At 37.7% G+C, this 19,204-nt stretch overlaps 2 protein-coding genes across 2 annotated transcripts; one reads left to right on the top strand and one right to left on the bottom strand.

Annotated features, from left to right (window-relative positions):
- Positions 1 to 4,023: 4,023 nt before the first annotated feature.
- LOC114706666 (olfactory receptor 51F2-like) lies at positions 4,024 to 4,974 on the top strand. Its single transcript, XM_028889156.1, has one exon. It carries the CDS (start codon positions 4,024 to 4,026, stop codon positions 4,972 to 4,974), a length of 951 nt encoding a protein of 316 aa, XP_028744989.1.
- A 12,633-nt stretch (positions 4,975 to 17,607) lies between these two features.
- On the bottom strand, positions 17,608 to 18,585 carry LOC114706654 (olfactory receptor 51F2-like). Its single transcript, XM_028889146.1, has one exon. The coding sequence runs from the start codon at positions 18,568 to 18,570 to the stop codon at positions 17,608 to 17,610; it is 963 nt and encodes a 320-aa protein (XP_028744979.1). The 5' UTR covers positions 18,571 to 18,585.
- Positions 18,586 to 19,204: the final 619 nt, after the last annotated feature.

Below are 19,204 nucleotides of genomic sequence, written 5' to 3'. Positions count from 1 at the left end.
AACAATATGTTTGCCTAAACAAGAAATATAGTACCAATAGAAATGTTACATGAAAGGGAGAAATAGACAGCTAACATGGCCTCACCCGTAGACAACTACAAACAACTAAGGAATTCTGAGAATTGAGAAATAGTTTTCCTCAGTGATGAGTGTACCAATTGTTCCTCCAACACCAAATGGTCAACTCTGAAATCATGTATGTACAAGTAACAATGAATGAATGCTCTGGTTGTATTCATATTTACAGGCATACATATATTTACATGAAATAATAACAATTAAAGAAGAAGTGGTCATGATTTTGACAGGGAGCAAGTGGAGGGGTGTGTGGGAGGAATTGGAAGGAGGACTAGGCAGAGAAATGAGATAATTACATTTTAATTTGAAAAATAAAAAAAATAGAAAAAGATGATTTGGTTGCAGGTAAAAAGAAGTGAAAAGTTTGAACAAAATCATAGAATCGAATTTAATACAAGAGAAAGATATATTTACCTGCTGGGTTGGGCAGTAGTGTGGGAGTGAGGAGTGAGGTGGTAGAAAAAGATTCTGTCCTTATTTGGGAACATTTTCTTAGGGCATGAGTGAAATAATTAGAATACCAGTCTCTTCAAAGAAACTATGAAATGAAGTAGATGGAAAGAAAACCAGAAAACACAATGAGCCCATGGGATTCCTCACCCTCTGTGGTCCTGTGTCATCAGTCTATGGGAAGCCTCACCCTCTGGGGTCTGTGTCTTCTCCTTCAGGAGTTTTCTAATGAGGATATTTCAGAGTCTGAGACACAAATCCTGATATATGCCCCCTATCACTTCCCCAGCTCCTCAGCTCACATCTGGAAAGGAAAGCAGGAAAGAATACATCTGTGTGATTTGTAAGTAAAGTGCTGTATGTATTCAGGGAAACAACAGCTTCTACCCAGGCTGCATGTTGATTTCAGTAACATCAAAGGAGTCTCTGAACCCTGATGAAAGCTGGAAAGCTTCTCTGTAAAGCATATAATTTCTGGGCTTTCTGTTTTGTATAGGAGGGTGTTTAGTTGTTGCAGGATCTTTCTGTTCTGCTCCTTAGAGAAGTCTAAGAGTTTTTGTCACTCTAGTTTCTGGTTAGTATTATTTAAAAACTATCACAGTCAGCGATCACTGTCACTGCTATCCACTGCTGCCATCATCTTCATTGACTGTTGCTAAGTGACTATTATGTACTACACACTAGTGAGCATGCTAAGTCATTTACAAATGCTTTTAGTTTTATTTTCCATATTCTAGTTTTGAATTCTCAAGGTCACAGAGGTGGCATCTGTTATGTGGTGCTCATTCGGAGAGCTCAGTCTGATTGGTGGCTGAGCAGCACTAACAATCCAGGTTTACTTGACACCACACCAATGTTAAAGACCAGTAGTCAGAGAGAGACTGGAAGCATCTCAGCACTGAACTAGCAGCCTGCTCTGATGTGGGATTGGGATAGTATCTTCACATGAGATTAGTGTTAATAAGTGGGAGAGAATACTCATGTTATCCTTCTGTTTAGGAAAGAGTATTCTATCTCCACCCAAAAATCCCAACTGTAACACAGACACACAGACACAGACACACAGACACACAGACACAGAGTGAGAGCGAGAGCGAGCGAGCGAGCGAGAGAGAGAGAGAGAGAGAGAGAGAGAGAGAGAGAGAACAATTGCACCAGTAGTAATTTCTTGTGTTATGGTTTAGTAAAGGTGGTATTGTGACTGCTTCCTAAATTATAAATGGTATGATGTATCAGAAAAGGAGTTCAATGAATTTAGTTATATTTCAAAGAAGAGGAAGCCACATGAATTGAGGAAAGTATATCTGTGGAGTTTATGATGAGGGCAATGAAGAGCTGCATTTGAGGAAGAAAATGGTGATTGATTTTCTGGAGAGCCCATTGGCATTGATACAGGAAAAGTCTAGAAACCTTTTAGCCACAGGGCAGACAAGTTATTTAAATCATTATTGGACTAGTTCAATGCCAGGGAGATCAGCATGAGTGCTCTTTAAAGCAGTGGTGATGGAACAGAAGTGTAAAAGATACTCACCACACCAAAAGTCTTGGTGTTGGGAAACAAGGCCAGTCTTAGGTTATATTCCCACATCTCTGTCTATACAACCAGAGTGGGAGGATGAGAGGAAGAAGCATAAGTAAAGGAAGGGTAAGAAATATTGGTTTCATTTAATTTTTAAAATTTTATTTATTTATTTATTTATTTATTTATTTTGGTTTTTCAAGACAGGATTTCTCTGTGTAGTTTTAGTGCCTGTCCTGGATCTCGCTCTGTAGACCAGGCTGGCCTCGAACTCACAGAGATCCGCTTGGCTTTGTCTCCCGAGTGCTGGGATTAAAGGCATGCACCATCATGGCCCAGCTTCATTTTATTTTATTTTTTTTAATATTTGGCTATATATTTCATTTAAATGAATTGATAACAGTTTCAAAGGCAAGAATGCTCCAGAATTTATTTCATGTCTACCACTGGACTGTGAACTTTAAAAATCTAGTACAGAGGAGTAAAGCAGCAGTCAAGTTAAAAAATAGACCTAAATTGAAGGAATAACAAACTTACCAATATGGTATAACTTTACATGCCATCACCTGGGAAAATCACATCATGTAACCCATTTTCTAGCATGCAACGAGTTTGTTACTTACATTGCTAATGATTATGGGGAAAGAAAGCATTAAATAAGAAAATAAGACATTTCAATCAAAGTTGCTCACCCTTGGAAGACATGCTAGTTAGCCTTTCAGGTAAGGAGAACTCTTTCTAGGTATGTTTTATTTTTAGAAATAAATTAAGTGGTTAAAATTTTAATTAGTATACAAACTAATAGCCTATGCTATGACCTTTTAATACACACACACACACACACACACACACACACACACACACACACACATACACACACGTATATATATAAAATTTCACTCTGGTTTTATGCACCATCCCCATTATCCTATGGTCTCTATTTTTACTCACTTGTCTGTTTCCTCTAATAGTTCCCTTTCTGTTTTCATGTTCTATACACAACACACACACACACACACACACACACACATTAAAACTAGATTCTTCTCGGTGTCATATCTCATGCCTTTAATCTCAGCACTTGGGAAGCAGAGGCAGTGATTTTGAGGCCAACCTGGTCTACATAGTGAGTTTCAGGCCAGGTCAACAAAGTGACACCCTTTCTCAAATAGATAGAAACTAGTTTTTACACAGAGGAGAAAACATGCAATATTTTTCCTTCTTTTGATTCTTTTTCTTCTCTAACTCTTTTGTCTCCTTTCTCACAAAAACAGTTCTTCCATATTTAACTTTGATACATATATATATGTCTACATACATACATGTACCTAGGCCAAGGAGAGAAAGTGTGGCAATATCTTTGTGAATCTGGCTTATTTCACTTGATGCAATAGCATTTGGTTTCATTCACTTCTCTGCAAATGTAGTTTTGTTTTTCCTCTGTGACTATGTAAAATCCCATTGTGTATCACTATGCCACATTTTGATTATCCATCCATCTGTTGATGGGCATCCAGGTCATCCCCTATAATGTTTATCATGAATGGGTCACAATAAACAAGAGCTAATGTTTTTAGAGCTTTATTCCAGTGGGCCACTCTCCTGAGCCTTTTTTGTATAACATAATTTCTTCCTTATAACAATCTTGTCATTGAGGACATCATTATTATGCAAGAGGTAATGAAACTGAGACACACTCACATCAGTAATTTGTTATCTGGCAACTTAGTAAATGGCAAAACATTTGAAACCCATCAAATGTAGAGTATGCTGTTTTAAGAAAATTGGTCTGAGAAGCAGAATAAAAATTATGACATCAAACTGTTTATGAAACTTACATAATACATAGTTGCTCATAATGACTATGTTATATGGAAATTTCTCACACATGTTTTTTGATATAGTAATCAGTCTTTGAACCATCAGATTTGTCATTGCAGGACACTCAGCTGAAAATACTGAAGTTTGAATTCACTATGTCAACTTTCCAGAACACCACAACTTTTTCCATCATTTTTCTGCTCACTGGTGTGCCCGGGCTGGAAGCCTTCCACTCCTGGATCTCCATCCCATTCTGCTTTCTCTATGCAACTGCCCTCTCAGGGAACAGCCTGATTCTCTTCGCCATTATCACTCAGCCCAGCCTCCACGAGCCTATGTATTATTTCCTCTCCATGCTGTCCACCACTGACCTCGGGCTGTCCATATCCACTCTGGCCACCATGTTGGGGATATTCTGGTTCAATGCCAGAGAGATCAGCTTCAATGCCTGCTTGTCCCAGATGTTCTTCATTCATCTCTTCACTGTCATGGAATCCTCAGTGCTGTTGGCCATGGCTTTTGATCGTTATGTGGCCATCTCAAACCCTCTTAGATATGCTTCTGTCTTAACTGATCTTAAAATAGCTCAGATTGGAATAGCAATTGTTACCCGGGGAACACTGGTACTGACTCCTATGGTTGTCCTTCTGAAAAGATTGTCCTACTGTAGCAGCCATGTGCTCTACCACTCTTACTGCTTCCACCCCGATGTCATGAAGCTCTCATGCACAGACACCAGGATCAACAGTGCAGTTGGACTCACTGTCCTGGTCTCCACTGCTGGAGTGGACTCTGTCTTCATCATCCTTTCCTATGTCTTGATCATTAGAACTGTCCTCAGCATTGCTTCCCCAGAAGAGAGGAAGAAAGCCTTCAGCACGTGCATCTCTCATATTGGGGCTGTGGCTGTGTTCTATATTCCACTGCTCAGTCTGTCCTTTGTCCACAGATTTGGGAAACGAACTCCCCCATATGTCCATACTCTGATTGCCAATGCCTTCCTGCTGATCCCTCCTGTCATGAACCCCATCATCTACAGTGTGAAGACCAAGCAGATACGCAAGGCTGTGCTGAAAGTTCTCCATTCCAGTATGGCAAAGAGCTAAATGGTCATTTTACTGTTTTCTATTCTGTCATTTTGTGAATAAAGGAAATGCCGTTAAAGGAGGTTATATGTACTTTGATGCTTGTGTTTCAAGTGTCTAAAAAGATAACTTCAGATATAAATAAGAAGACAGTGAGTTAAGAGATAGTAATATGAGCCACAGATTTTTGGAGGTTTTACTGTTTCCTCAAATATTTTTCATGATATTAGGAACATTTTCAGATTGTAATATCAAATATTTTTAGTAACTTAGTTAAACAATCATTTAGCTTTGTTTTGCAATGTAGAGTGTTTCTATTTAAGTGGAAGAAGAGACATATCTGTTAAGTGGCTTATATATCTCCTTTATGGAAAGAAATGCACCTGTCCTCTTCAAAGTTTATTGCTACACTATTTATAATAGTGAAATTATAGAATAACCTATATGTTTAATAACAGGATGGATAAAGAAAATGTGCTGTATATACACAATGGACTCTCTTCTAATCATGAAGAACAATGTTACAGTTTGCAGAAAAATGGATGCAACTGCAGTTTTCAATATTAAACAAATTCACTTAGTCTCAGAAGGAAAAAATACTGTGTTTCTCTCAATTGTGGTTTCCAGATTTTGTAGAGATGTATATATATATAATCGTGTATGTATACATCACAAGACAACAGAAGCAAAACTGCCTAGTACAGCAAAGGGAACTAATAAGAAGCAGAGCAGTGAGAAAGGACAGGGTAGAAAAGCATGTTGTTGATGTTGTCAAAGTGCGATACAGACTTGTGTTAAAGCATACAGTTTGTTATATAGTAAAATGTACAATAAGTATTTGAAATTTTTATAGATAATAAGACACACCCTTCAACTGAAGAATGGATAAATAAAATGTGGTACAAATACACAATGGAATATTACTCAGCAGAGAAAAACAATGACATCATGAGGTTTGCAGGCAAATGGATGGATCTAGAAAAAATCATCCTGAGTGAGGTAACCCAGATTCAGAAAGACAAATATCATATGTACTCACTCATAGGATGATACTAGAAGTAAAACAAAGACGACTAGACTGCTACTCACCACTCCAGGCAGGCTACCTAGAAAATAGGACCCCCAAAAGACACAGGAATTGCCCAATGACAGAGAAATGGATGAGATCTACATGAACAACCTGGACATGAGTGGGGGTAATGAAGGGCAAGTTTCAAGGGAAAGAGAGCTTAGGGGAGCTGAAGATCCCAGCTGGATCAAGAACAGAGAGAGAGAACAAGGAATAGGAGACCATGATAAATGAAGACCACATGAGAATAGGAAGAAGCAAAGTGCTAGAGAGGTCCACAGAAATCCACAAGGATACCTCCACAATAGACTACTGGCAATGGTCGAGACAGCCCAAACTGACCTGCTCTGGTGATAGGATGGCCAAACACCCTAGTTGTTGTGATAGAAACCTCATCCAATGACTGAGGGAACCAGATGCAGAGATTTAGGGCCAGGCCCTAGGTGGAGCTCCAGGAGTCCATTTGGTGAGAAAGACGAGGGTTTGTATGAGTGAGAATTGTTGAGCCCAAGGTTGAACAAAGCACAGGGACAAATAGCCAAATGAATGGAAACACATGAACTATGAACCAATAGCTGAGGAACCCCCAAATGGATCAGGCCCTCTGGATAAGTGAGACAGTTGATTAGCTTGATCTGTTTGGGAGGCATCCAGGCAGTGGGACCGGGACCTGTCCTCAGTGCATGAGCTGGCTGTTTGTAACCTGGGGCTTATACAGGGACACTTGGCTCAGCTTGGGAGGAGGACTGGACCTTTCTGGACTGAATCTACCAAACTGAACTCAATCCTCAGGGAAGTCTTTGCCATGGAGGAGATGGGAATGGGGGATGGGCTGTGGGGAAGGGAGGTCAGAACAAGGGATTTCGTAGCTGATATGTAAAATTAAATTAAAAAATAAAACACACAGATACATACAAGTAAAAATTATACTGAATAATGACTCATATAAATTACCAAATTTATAATAGTGTATCTCCATGACCAGTTGATAAATATTCATACATTTTCCTAGTTTCTGGAATTTTAGTATAAGTCATCCAAGAAAAATATCTCTGTTTTACTCATATTTAATGTATTATTTCTTTCACAGTACTGGTGTTGTGTTTACTACTTAATAATTCTGTTCTCATGATTTTCTAAAGATTTTTTACATATTAATTAAATTTTCATGAGACTTGGTGGTGAGGGAGTAAGGTAATACAGCTGTCCTCTTTAGGGTTGAGTACTCAGTCACTTTTTTTTTTTAGTACTTGACCAGTTCTGTATCTCCCTGTTGATTGTTTCCTAGTACATAAAGAAGTTTCTCTGACCAAGGCTGAGAGCATCCCAGGTCTGTGCGTATAAACATAAATATTTAGAAGGCAATTTGACATCATGATCATTGAGCAAAATAACAACATCAGGTTCTATTTTGGGCGTATGAGCTCCCTAGCCATGGGCTTGGAGCAGGGTTACAGTATCAGGTATGAAGCTTCCTCCTATGGAACATGCTTCAAATCCAATCAGAAAGTGGCAGCGATTGCATAACACTTGTGTCACACTATTTCAACAAAGGCATGTCTTGTCTGGAAGGCTAAGGGCCATTAATGTCTCCATCCCCCAGAAGCCCGAATAGTACCTTCAGGAACTATGAAATCTAGCCAGAAGGAAGAAACCTTCAGAGGAGACATAAAGAATGTCAGAGCTATAGGATGGGAAAGAGATCGATGAAATGCTGACTTATGGGCCTGACATGGATATTGCACTCATGAACCCATAACAACTATAGTTACCTAAACAAGACCCGAATGAGATCAAGACAGCCAAAATCCCAGCACTGATAGGGTAGATGATCTCTACTCCATACCAAAGAGCAGTAGATAGTTGCCAGGGGAAGGAGACCAATTCTTTAGTGAGGATTATGGCTTTTTGCTGGTTTCCTGTGCTCCGGTGGATAATGCCTCACCCATGCACAAATGAGCAAGAGTACCAGGAGTTAGTGGTTATCAAAAATATATGAAATTGAGAGTGGCCTGATGGAGGATATGGAGAAAACTGGAGGGAGACATGGTAGGTATGATCATATTTCATTATATATATATGCATAAAATTCTCAAAAATAAAGAAAACGAAAAGATATTTATATAATAAGTTAGTTTTATTTGGGCTGTTCAAATTACAAGAAAATGAATGTAGAAATATTTTAATTTGATTATATTTGTAATGTTACTTTTGGACCTCTTGATCAAGACAAATGATGGTGGGGATATCAGCCACCCTGTAGTTAGGGTTATAGAAATGATACCAGTAATAACTACACAGGTTATTTAATGTAAGTAACTGTATAAAAAGCTAATGGACAATGAAACTGATAAAGGGATGTGGAATGAATAACTCTCGGAGTTTCCTTTACCTGTATAGTTTGAGAACAAAGAGGACCTGGGGTTATTAAAACCTAGAACATTGACAGCAAGCTTCCCCTGAGCTAACACGAAGATTTCCCTTGAGAGGGTGCTGCGCTACTGAGCCAGGACTCAAGCTCAGGGAAAGGGTGTTTCCATATTATACCTTATTCCTTAGGAGAATAGATTAGCATTAATTGAGTTCAGGTTCTAAGTCCCAAAGAGGGTCTATTGGTTTGTTGTGTTTTGAGACAGCATAATTATATTGTAATGGATCATGGGGGAAAAGTAAAAATAGACATCAAAATAATGTCATTATGCAGAAAATATTACTGTAGGAGTACTGACAATACATCAGTCAAACACAAGATTCTAGCATCTTCTAATTTCCTTCTAACATCCTCCAGTTAAGAGAATTAGTCAGAAACTGTCAAATAATGTATGTGATTTAAGACTTGCTGTCTGCTTACTAAAAGTAGGCCATAGATTTTGAGCTGAGATATAATTTCTTCAAGATCAGCATGATGGACCAAGGTGTTTGTTACATAATTAAGCTCACTATAGTCATGAAAAGGGTTTTATTTGGTCCTGTCGCCCTGAATGCTGATAATAAAAGCAATAACCTTTTATTAACTGTAACTGGTCTGGTGTTTCCATGCTTCACAGGTTATTATGACATAATTTAGGAAGATGCTAGTTGATAAATTTAAGGTCTGTCTTGGAGGCATGTATTTTTTCTCCTTTATAATTATTCTTCATTTTTTGGCAACTAACTCTGCTTTTATTTAAAATGGGCAATGACAGTTACAGGTTATGTCTACATCCACTTTTGTATTGGGGTTTGTAGGCTGCTCAGAGACTGAAATTACTGCATTTTTTTTTAATTTAATTATTTTTGTTTATAATATTTTTATATTTTACATACCAACCACAGATCCCCCTCTTGTCCCTCATTCTATTCCCCTCCCAGCTTCCATCCCATCCTAGCCCCTCCTCCAAAAGGGTAAGACCACCCATTGTGGAACCTGCAAGGGACTGGACTAGGCCCTCTGCATATGGGAGACAGTTGTGTAGCTTGGTCTGTTTGAGGTGACCCTGGCAGTGGGATCAGGATCCCTGGTGCATTACTCTTCATTCTGTGATTAACACTCAGCTTTCCAAGTTGCTCCTGTTTCTGATAATTAATGGATTTCCCTACAAAGGTTGAATATATGTCATTTCTGTACTTAGATGATAGACTGGAATTTTGGGCTCATTATTTTCTCTGTCCTGCTTTCATAAATTCTATTATTCACCCCTCTGTGCATCTCCTGACACAAGAGTTTTGGTCTCAATAGGATAACCTTACTCAGGTTCTACGGTTGGCTAACTCCAGGCTGCATTAACAAAATGGAAGACATTGGCAGGATAATGCAGAGTTTGAAGAGATATACTGTGTTGACTGTGTTTCTTTCTCCCATCTGGCCCATCAGATAGTAAAGATTTTTTAAAAAAAATTACTGGTCTTCTAGTTTCTCAGTACCCTTTACTTGTTTTCTTAGCTCTCTCATCATTTTGAAAATAGTCTTTTCATTAAAAGTTTTCAAGCAACTCCTGTATCCACAACTCAGAGAACATCACAGGAGAGGGAGAGGAAGGCCACAAGAGCTAGAATATCAGGAAATTTGCTGTAAAATAGTCTCTCCTAGAAATGGCTACATAAGCAATTCAGAATCAGTATCAATATATATGCTAGCATGGAAGAGAGAAAATTTCACTGAATCATACCCCTAGACAAAGAGCTATAGGCAATTAATGACTATCAGGAGAGGGAGAATTAGCTTCTCTCAGTGATGAGCCCCCTTATTATTTGTTCAATACAACGTGGTCAACTCTGAAACCATGTGCACACAAGCAATAAAAATAGACTCAGTAGGTTGTATTTACATATTTGTGTATACATATAAGCACACACATTTATGTATACGCAAATATGTGTTTGTGTGTAACAATAGTAATCAAAGAAAAAGGTGCTATCAATTTGATAGTGAGGGTCACCGGTAGGTTGGAGGGAGGGTACCTAGGAGACAGAGAGAGGAAAGGATTTAATTCTATTTTAACACATCTTTTATTGATGTTTAGTGTTTCGTTTGCTTGTTTGTTTAGTTCTTTTTCTTTTCAAGACACTAACTCTCTATCAGATGTTTAATTGGTGTGAAGTTGGGTGGGTAGAAAGGTGGGTAGGCTCTTGGAGGATCTGGAGAAGGAGAAAGAATATTATAAAATACATTGAATGAAAAATGCTTAATAAAAACATTAAAAAATTTAATCAAAGTTGCTTGAATAAGTTTTGTTTACTAACTATTCACAGTGCTTCAAAGAAGAAATGTTAAGTGCTCCTTGGTGTTGTGTGTCAATTTGAAGCAAATCTGCAAGCTCTTTGGAGCCTGGGATGCTTAATACTGACATCAATGAGATCATATTCCATCTCACCTACAGATGAAGTAAATGTTGTTCTTGTACTTTAGTAGGTTTTTTTTTTTTATTGCCATGAGCTTAGTTTTTTCTCATCTAAAGTCTCTGGAAAGCTCCACCCAGATACAGGCATGGAGGTGTTATGTAGGCTGTTTCTTTACACCCTTCTAGATCCTAGAACCAGAAAAAAGAAAGAGGCAGATTTCACTCATCATCTGTAGGGATCTAGGCAAATGCTCTGCTCACCCTAAGGTAGAGCTAACTCAGCATCTTATTTTAGAGGCAAGTGGCTTTTTCTGCAAGAACTACTAGCCTTTGTTCTCTTAGCCTTGTTTCTAAGAACTTTTTTCCCCTGAGGTCAGGAAACTGGGATGCAGAAGTAATAGACAAGGTACCTTCTGATATGGAGAGGGAAGTATTGCCAGATGAGGTTTTATTACAAGCCTTGAGAAAAGGACTGCTCTAGAGGAAGCTGTATTTAGTTTGTTTTCTGGAACAACAGAGGAGGAATAGCCAAGTAGGTTGGGGTGACTTAGTGGTGCCTTCAGAGAGAAATGGAAACAAATGTAGATTGATGTCTGATTCCTTCTGAGAAAACTATAAAGAGCCAGCGAAGGGACTGGGAAGTTGGAAGTTGCTATGGTGTTAGAGGGAGAATTTTACTTTGCCTACTGGGTTGAAGCTTATCTCTCAAGGTCTGCTTATGCAAAGATTGTACAAATATGTCCTATGAAAAGAAAGCTACATTGTTGGAAGGCTCTGATGGTCAGATGTTGCAGCCTACCATGGCTTGGCAGCTCTCTCTATGTTTGGCAACATGGAGGACTCCCTCCCCCACAGGAGGGGCTTCCTGCTCCCTACCTAACCTTATCTGGAAATGTCTCTAGGCCTGGATACATGTCTTATCTTAAGGAAGACCCTTAACATAGTTCCCTGCAACCGCTCTTTCCCTGCTGTCCACATGATAATTGCCTTAACAGTCTAGCCATTTTGATAGGGCCCTGCTTTCACTAATCCAGCTATATTGTGGATTAAATGGATTAAATCCATTAAATGGATTGTGCCATTTAATGCAAATTAGGATTTGTTCCCAGGCTTCCTAATCCTATATATTTCTCATACTCTAGAATAAAGTTCAGTTGTCTCATTGAAGTTATCTCCTGAAGGCCTATGTCCGTTGTATCTACAGTCATCTGAATTTTTCTTCTGCTCCCTCCAATCTCGTGGATCGGTAGTCAATGATCCTTGAGGAAGAAGGAGGCCCACACTATTTGTATTTAATTGTTAAGAATACTGTCTTAGAGTATGTCCAAATCAAAAAAGCCTCTGAGAAAGCAGTGCTGTTTAGTGGAAGATCTTTGATGGAATCTCAAAAGTGTCAGTATGTAAAATCTCTAGACTCACAAATATGGAAGCATCATACAATAATATCATATAAACAAGAAGTCCTCTATTGGTTTTATGTCTTTTGTCTTTCTTTAAACTTGAGTTGGCAATGTTAAAAAACTTTTCCTAGGATGTGAGTGAAAATGAAGACACCATCTTTCTTGATATCCAGAGGCCCAAGTGCAGCCAGCTATAGATCAGACAGATGGAAGAGTAATTGTCTTTGAATTAAGACATATTAATCTGATTATTGAACTGACATTTATATAGTTTTAATGGAAAACATATTTCATGGTTCTTTCTATTTCCCAGTGTAGGCAGAAAACTGATGTTTGCCACATTTTTTTCTCCAGCATCAGGAAAGACTGTTTTCAACTCAGCAACCCTAAAAAGAACAAAAGCTGCATTTGTTTCTTTTAAGAATAATTTCCCTGAATATAGTGGTCAACATCACTTACATAATAAAGAGCAACCTGTATAATCTTGTACTTTCAAGCAAATCACTTAGAAAGTGCTGTTGCCCACATGGTGTTTTTAACAACACCTGCTAAAATGTTTGCCTACAGTCTTTAAAGATTTATATGTACCAAATATAAAAATTTTATTATTTAACAAGAATTTTTATGGCCTCATTTGAAAAAACCGTGTTTTCCCTTACCTGTCCATTCTAGAATCAGATACTTGGAAATCCTAACAGAAATGTGCTCAAGACTCTTCAGTTTTAGAAATGATCCAGAGCCAGAATAAAGCACTTCAGAAAGCAGCTCCAGGTGCCAATGCTGTAATCTTTGAAGACAGCAGCGGGTGTTCCTCTCTGCTCATATCGATGTTCTGGGGAATAAGAATGTTCTTCTAAAATATTCTACATCTCTTCCTGTAATATGAGTAATATGAGGATTCTTCCAATAATATCCTTACTGCAAAGTTCAATTATGAAATCTATTAGTTATGTGGGCACTGTGTTCACACACTTGTAATGGTTACTTCCTGTCAACACACAGCCCATCTGAAGTGCTGTATTTAATCATTCTTCACTGTTTGGGAGCCTCACCATGGAGTTTTCCTCTCAATTAAGATTCTACTTCTTTTATATTCTTGCATCTACTGGAGTGTGGCAGGAGGGTGCAATGTGTGGAATCCCCGATGAGGGTCCTGTGATTCTCTTCTTTCTTCTTCTGAATAGTATCAATGGCACTATTACAATTTCCATAGACCTAGCTACCATTATATCTCTGTACTCCTTTGCCATGGCTTCTGGACCAAAGTAGTCTATACTCAAAGATGGTGACTATATTACACCTGAAAAAGCCATCCTACAATGAAGCAGATTCTTTTTAAAGCTTCAACTTTGTTTTGAGTAATTTAACAGTGCATGTCTAGCTAATTACTACAGCCATCATCTCATACAGGTACTTCTTTTTTGATAAGTTTCACAATTAACTTTCATAGCTGATTTCTGTTGTTCAAATCTTAGATGGTCTTTTAATAAAAAACTCAGAGCCAGATATCAGGGTGAAAGCTGAAAGATCAGAGAAGCAGAACAGGCAGTCACTAGTTCTTACCTCCATGAATTCCTCAGCCTAAAGAGAGTGAGATCCTATTTTCTCATTCTTTATATACCTTTCTCTGCCATATTACTTCCTGGAATTAAATGCTTAAAGGTCTGTGTGCTTCCCAAGTAAAGGCATGAGATTTCAAATGCTGGGATTAAAGGTGTGTGCCATCACTACCTGGCTATGTTTCTCTCCTACACTGGATCAGTCTCATGTAACCCAGTGTGGCCTTGAACTCACAGAGATCCAAACAGATCTCTGCCTCCCGAGTGAGTGATAGGATTAAAGTGTGTGCCACCACTGCCTGGTTTCTGTGTCTAATCTAGTGGCTGGCTCTGTTCTCTGATCCTCATGCAAGTTTACTAGGGTACATAATATATCTCCACAGATTTCAAGTTTACAGCATAGTATTATTAGCTATCTGTATGTTGAACATTAGATCTTCACAACTTACCTACACAGTAGCTTCATACACAGTTGATGAGGTGCTTTTTAAAAAACTGGTGATTGATATTAAAATTTTGTCAGGGAAAGTATCAATGTTGAACATATGAAAAGTGTAAGGATGTAATTTCCATATTGTTTTGGGAAGGAGATCACAAAAATCATCCTATATTCTAGAACTAATTCTAGGCAGAGTTATTTCACCCCTACAGTGTGTGTGTGTGTGTGTGTGTGTGTGTGTGTGTGTGTGTGTGTTATGTATGTATGTATGTATGTTTGTTTGTGTGTGTGTGTGTGAGAGAGAGAGAGACAGAGACAGAGATAGAGACAGAGAGATACAGAGACAGAAACTGGAGATAATAAATAACAAACTGTGTTTAGCCTTGTACCAACCATGATTTTTCTACATTCACCCTAACATTTCACAGAGGAAAGATGCCATCACCAATATTTAATGCCAGTTAAATTTTTATCTTGTGAATGATGTTCCTTTTGGATGTCATTAGTATTTGTAATAACAGGTGCATGAGCATTATTAAGCTTAATCTTGACTGTCTTTCATTTTTTTTGGGGGGAGAGAGGTTCTTTATGTCTACTTAAGTGAAGATGTACTATTTACTATTTTTTCTAATGATTTACACAATACTCATGCTCTTTATTATATTTCCTGAAATAAGATGCATTTATAAGGAATGCTTTAATGAAAAACGATCTTTACCAATTTTATTTCTTACTGTGGAAATCAAATTTATATTTAGCTTCTCATTATCTTCCTAATCTAGTTTGCATAGACATGAAATACATTTTGCTGTCTGAAGAGTAGTAAAGTCTTGAGTGTTCTATTCCTAAGGCCACAAGAACTTAGAGATGGATAGTTCTATGGTAAAATGTGCAACATTCTTATTGTCATAAAAATGTTCTTATTATCATAAAAAAGGTGGTGGCCTACACCTTTAATCCCAGCACTCAGAAGGCATGGGCAGGTGGATCTCTAAGTTCAAGGTCACCCTGGTCTACATAGTGAATTCCAGGACAGCCAGGGCTACACAAAGAAACCCTATCTTAAAAACAAAACAAAACAAAAAAGTGAGTGTGTAAAGTAGGGTTAGGATAAATCAGACTGCCACATTTTTTTTTGAGGGTGGGTGTAGAACTTATTTTTATTTATTTAGGTGTGTGTGTGTGTGTGTGTGTGTGTGTGTGTGTGTGTGTGCGCGCGCGTGCGTGTACGTGCTTGGATTGATTAGAGGAAAACTTGCAGTAGTCAGTTCTCCCTTTTTCCCCGTGAGAATCCCAAGGATCAAACTTAGATTTTGCTGTCATAGTCTAAGGTGTTAACCTGATAGGCAATGTTTTGGAGTAATCATAGTAGGAAATTTGAGAGTCAAGGGTTGATGCCAATGGGATTCCTACAGGTAGACATCCATACATCTCTAGGTCTATATGAAACATCATTCTTAGGCCAAACATACAAAAATGGAAATTGCAAATGCAAATAAAGTGTTCCTAGGAATTTTATAGTTTTTTCCAGTTTATAAATAATAAAATTTTGCTTTAAATGTAACTCTTTTGAATATATATTTAAATTCAATGTAGAAGGAAGGATAAGAATCAACAATATACTATTGTTACTTGAGAAAGTAGAACTACTGATTAGACTTGAAGAGAGTAGCAGGGAGGACTTTATCCTTTTCTGTACCATATTTTATTAATCAGAGCATAATCGTTATTTCTTCTGTAATTAAACTTTAGCAAAAATGCTATTAAAAAGTTTTTTTCTGATTATTTTGTAGAAAACAGAAGGAAAATGACAAAGTTGGACATCTATAGACCAAAGAGGAAGCCATAACATTTTGAGGGGCTCTAGACTAAGCCCAAAGGTAAAGATCAGAAATTTTAATGTTAGAAAAAAGATAGGAAAGCAGTGTATGTGGGAGGAAGTGGTGAAGGGTAGTTTGTTAGCTTGCTAGCACCTTGGGAGTTAAAGAATATCAGAAAATAAAAAACCCAATGGGGAGACTTACTCATGAAAAAATATAGTTTAAATCATGCATAGATTTCACTTTATTCAAACTGGGATAAGGTATGGACAACTCAGCTTCTCAAGTAATTGTTTTTAACATTATCTGTGTCAGAACTAAGGTAAATTGTTAGATGATATAGGTAGAAAGTTTGCCACCAGTTATAAAAGCAATTTCTTACGTCATACATATTATACATGAAATGGAATTGGCTGCATTGGAATTGTTCTAATTGTTCTATATATGAAAGACTATTAGAAACAGTATCAACAACTATCAGTGGGTGCCTGTTTCATGGATAATATTCTGTTAGGTATTGTATATGTTTTACAAATCAAGGCAATTTTTATCTATGTAATTTATATCCTTGTGAGAACTTGAGTGATTAGTATACATGCATATCAATGCTCATATTCATATAAAAGTGAACAGATAAGAGCAAAACACTAGTAAAGCAGGTGATAAGACAGTGTTGAATATCACTGGAGAGATTATGAAAAACTTAATGAAGATATTTAAAGATAAGTCATAAAACCACAAAACTTTGAGGTGGAAAGTGGTGAAAGATTGAAGTGGAGTGGACAGTAAAGTTCACCACCAAGAAAAGTACAAAAATCTAAAGGAATAGTTGGACTAATTTTCTTATACTCTTGAGACAGTGAGGCATGTGTTAAAATTAATAGAAAGTTGAAGTAGATTATAGAAGTTACGAACTTATTCAGTTTGTATATAGGAAGTAAACCCGAGATATGTTTATTTTTCTTTTAAAATTTCTGTCCAGTTGAGTACTTAATTAAAAACACATGTAATTGATACTTTCTGGGAAAGAGAAAGTCAGTTTTGCCAATGGAGTATCACTGGGTATATTAACTACACTCCAAGGCAGGTCCCATGCCTAGGAATTGTTGGCCAACAATTTTTGGCTTGTTGTTTTTATGTTTTTTTTTTTTTGTGGAATTTTTGTTTTGTTTTGTTTGTTAGTTTTTGTCTTATTCATTGTTCATTTTGATTTTATTATTTTATTTTTGCTTTTTTTCTGAGAGAGAAATAACATAAAGTTGGGTCAGTAGGGAGGTGGTGGGGAATCTGAGAGGGGTTAGGGAAAGGGAAAACATGATAAAACATATTTTATGAAAAAATTTAAATTAAAAATAAAATAAAAGCTAAAAAAATCAAATACAAAATAAGAAAGCTGAGAGATAATGAGAATCTGAGTAAGTGTTCTGGTGATTAAAAAAATTGTATTTGAGAAGATTATTTTGAATCTGTTTGATCGGATTATACCTAGATCCATATCACTCTAACATTTAATGTGTTATAATTGCTTCTCATCTTGAAATAAGTCTTTATGTGCTTAATGATTGCAAAACATGAGGTCCTTTGCAATATATAAGTCTGAGAATAGCTTTCTGAATCTGCTTTGTTTTCACACTGTAGATGATAGGGTTCATCACAGGGGGGATGAGCAAATACACATTTGCAATGAGAGTGGGCACATAGGGTGGGGCGTGTTTTCCAAATCTGTGGACAAAGGAGAGGCTGATCAAGGGGATGTAGAAGATGGCCACAGCAGTGATATGAGAAATGCAGGTACTGAAAGCCTTCTTCCTTTCTCCAGGGGATGCGATGCTGAGAACTGAGCGAATGATCAGGACATAGGAGAGCAGGATAAGGACAGAGTCCACTCCAGCAGTAGAAATAATTGCCGTTAGTCCAAATACACTGTTGATTTTTGTGTCTGAACACGACAGCTTCATCACATCAGGGTGGAAACAATAAGAGTGGTGGAGCATGTGGCTATGGCAGAATGATAGACGCTTAAGGAGCAGGACCAGTGGGGTCAAAATGACAGTCCCCCTAGTAATGACTGCCAGACCAATCTGTGCAATCCTTGCATGAGTTAGAATGGTGGCATATCTCAGGGGGTTTGAGATGGCCACAAAACGATCAAAGGCCATAGCCAGGAGCACTGAGGATTCCATGAACGTGAAGAGGTGAATGAAGAACATCTGGGACAAGCAGGCACTGAAGCTGATCTCCCTGGCATTGAGCCAGAGTATTCCCAGCACTGTCACCATTGTCGAGATGCATAAGCCAATGTCAGTGGTGGATAGCATAGACAGGAAATAGTACATGGGTTCATGGAGAGTTGGCTCCGTAAGGACTACAAACAGGATCAAAGAATTTCCAGATAGTGCAGTTAAATAGAGGCAGCAGAAGGGGATGGAGATCCAGGAATGAGCCCATTCTACTCCAGGGACACCAGTCAGGAGAAAAGCAGGAGAGGTGGAGTTATGGAAGATTGGCATTATGTTCTGTCCAATCAGGATCTTGACTTCCTAAGTCTAGAATTTCAAAATTATTTTAGTTGAAGTCCAATATGCATTCAATAAAGTGCACAAAACTTAAACGTGTGGTTCAATTAAGTTTGGTATTTATACATACCCAGGTAACTACTTTTGATGCCAGTTAGGAGAACATTACCAGAAGGCTTCCTAATGCCCCATGCTATCCATTGTCTACTTTAGCAGTGATCATTTTTTTTTTTTTACTTCTGCTGCTATAATTAGCAGTTCCTATTTTTGAACTTGATATAAGTAGAACCATGCAAATGATGCTACTTTGTTGGTAGTTTTTCCATTAAAAATTATATACAGATCTATCAGAAAGCTCAGCCATAAGTTTGAATTAATTTAAATTTATGCAGCTAAATTTATTTCACATTTATTATTAGTATTTTGTATAGTTATCAATCATTTACTTTCAATTAAAACTTTCATTCTTTAGGGGCTAGAGAGATGGCTCAAGGCTAAAAGTGTTTGCCGCTTTTGCAGAGTTAGTTCCCCGGACTTACATTGGGTTGATCACAACTTCAGGCTCTGGGTATCTGACAACCTTGTCTGGTCATTGGCACATTTGTACATATGGCACACACTCACACAT

This window comes from Peromyscus leucopus, chromosome 1, assembly GCF_004664715.2.
Source record: "Peromyscus leucopus breed LL Stock chromosome 1, UCI_PerLeu_2.1, whole genome shotgun sequence".
In the NCBI taxonomy this organism is placed as follows: domain Eukaryota; kingdom Metazoa; phylum Chordata; class Mammalia; order Rodentia; family Cricetidae; genus Peromyscus; species Peromyscus leucopus.
Note: the sequence above shows the minus strand (reverse complement) of the source record. Positions and strands in the feature narration are given on the sequence as shown.

Coding starts and splice junctions, on each gene's coding strand:
- LOC114706666 (XM_028889156.1), top strand. CDS start 4,024: ATGTCAACTTTCCAGAACACCACAACTTTTTCCATCATTTTTCTGCTC.
- LOC114706654 (XM_028889146.1), bottom strand. CDS start 18,570: ATGCCAATCTTCCATAACTCCACCTCTCCTGCTTTTCTCCTGACTGGT.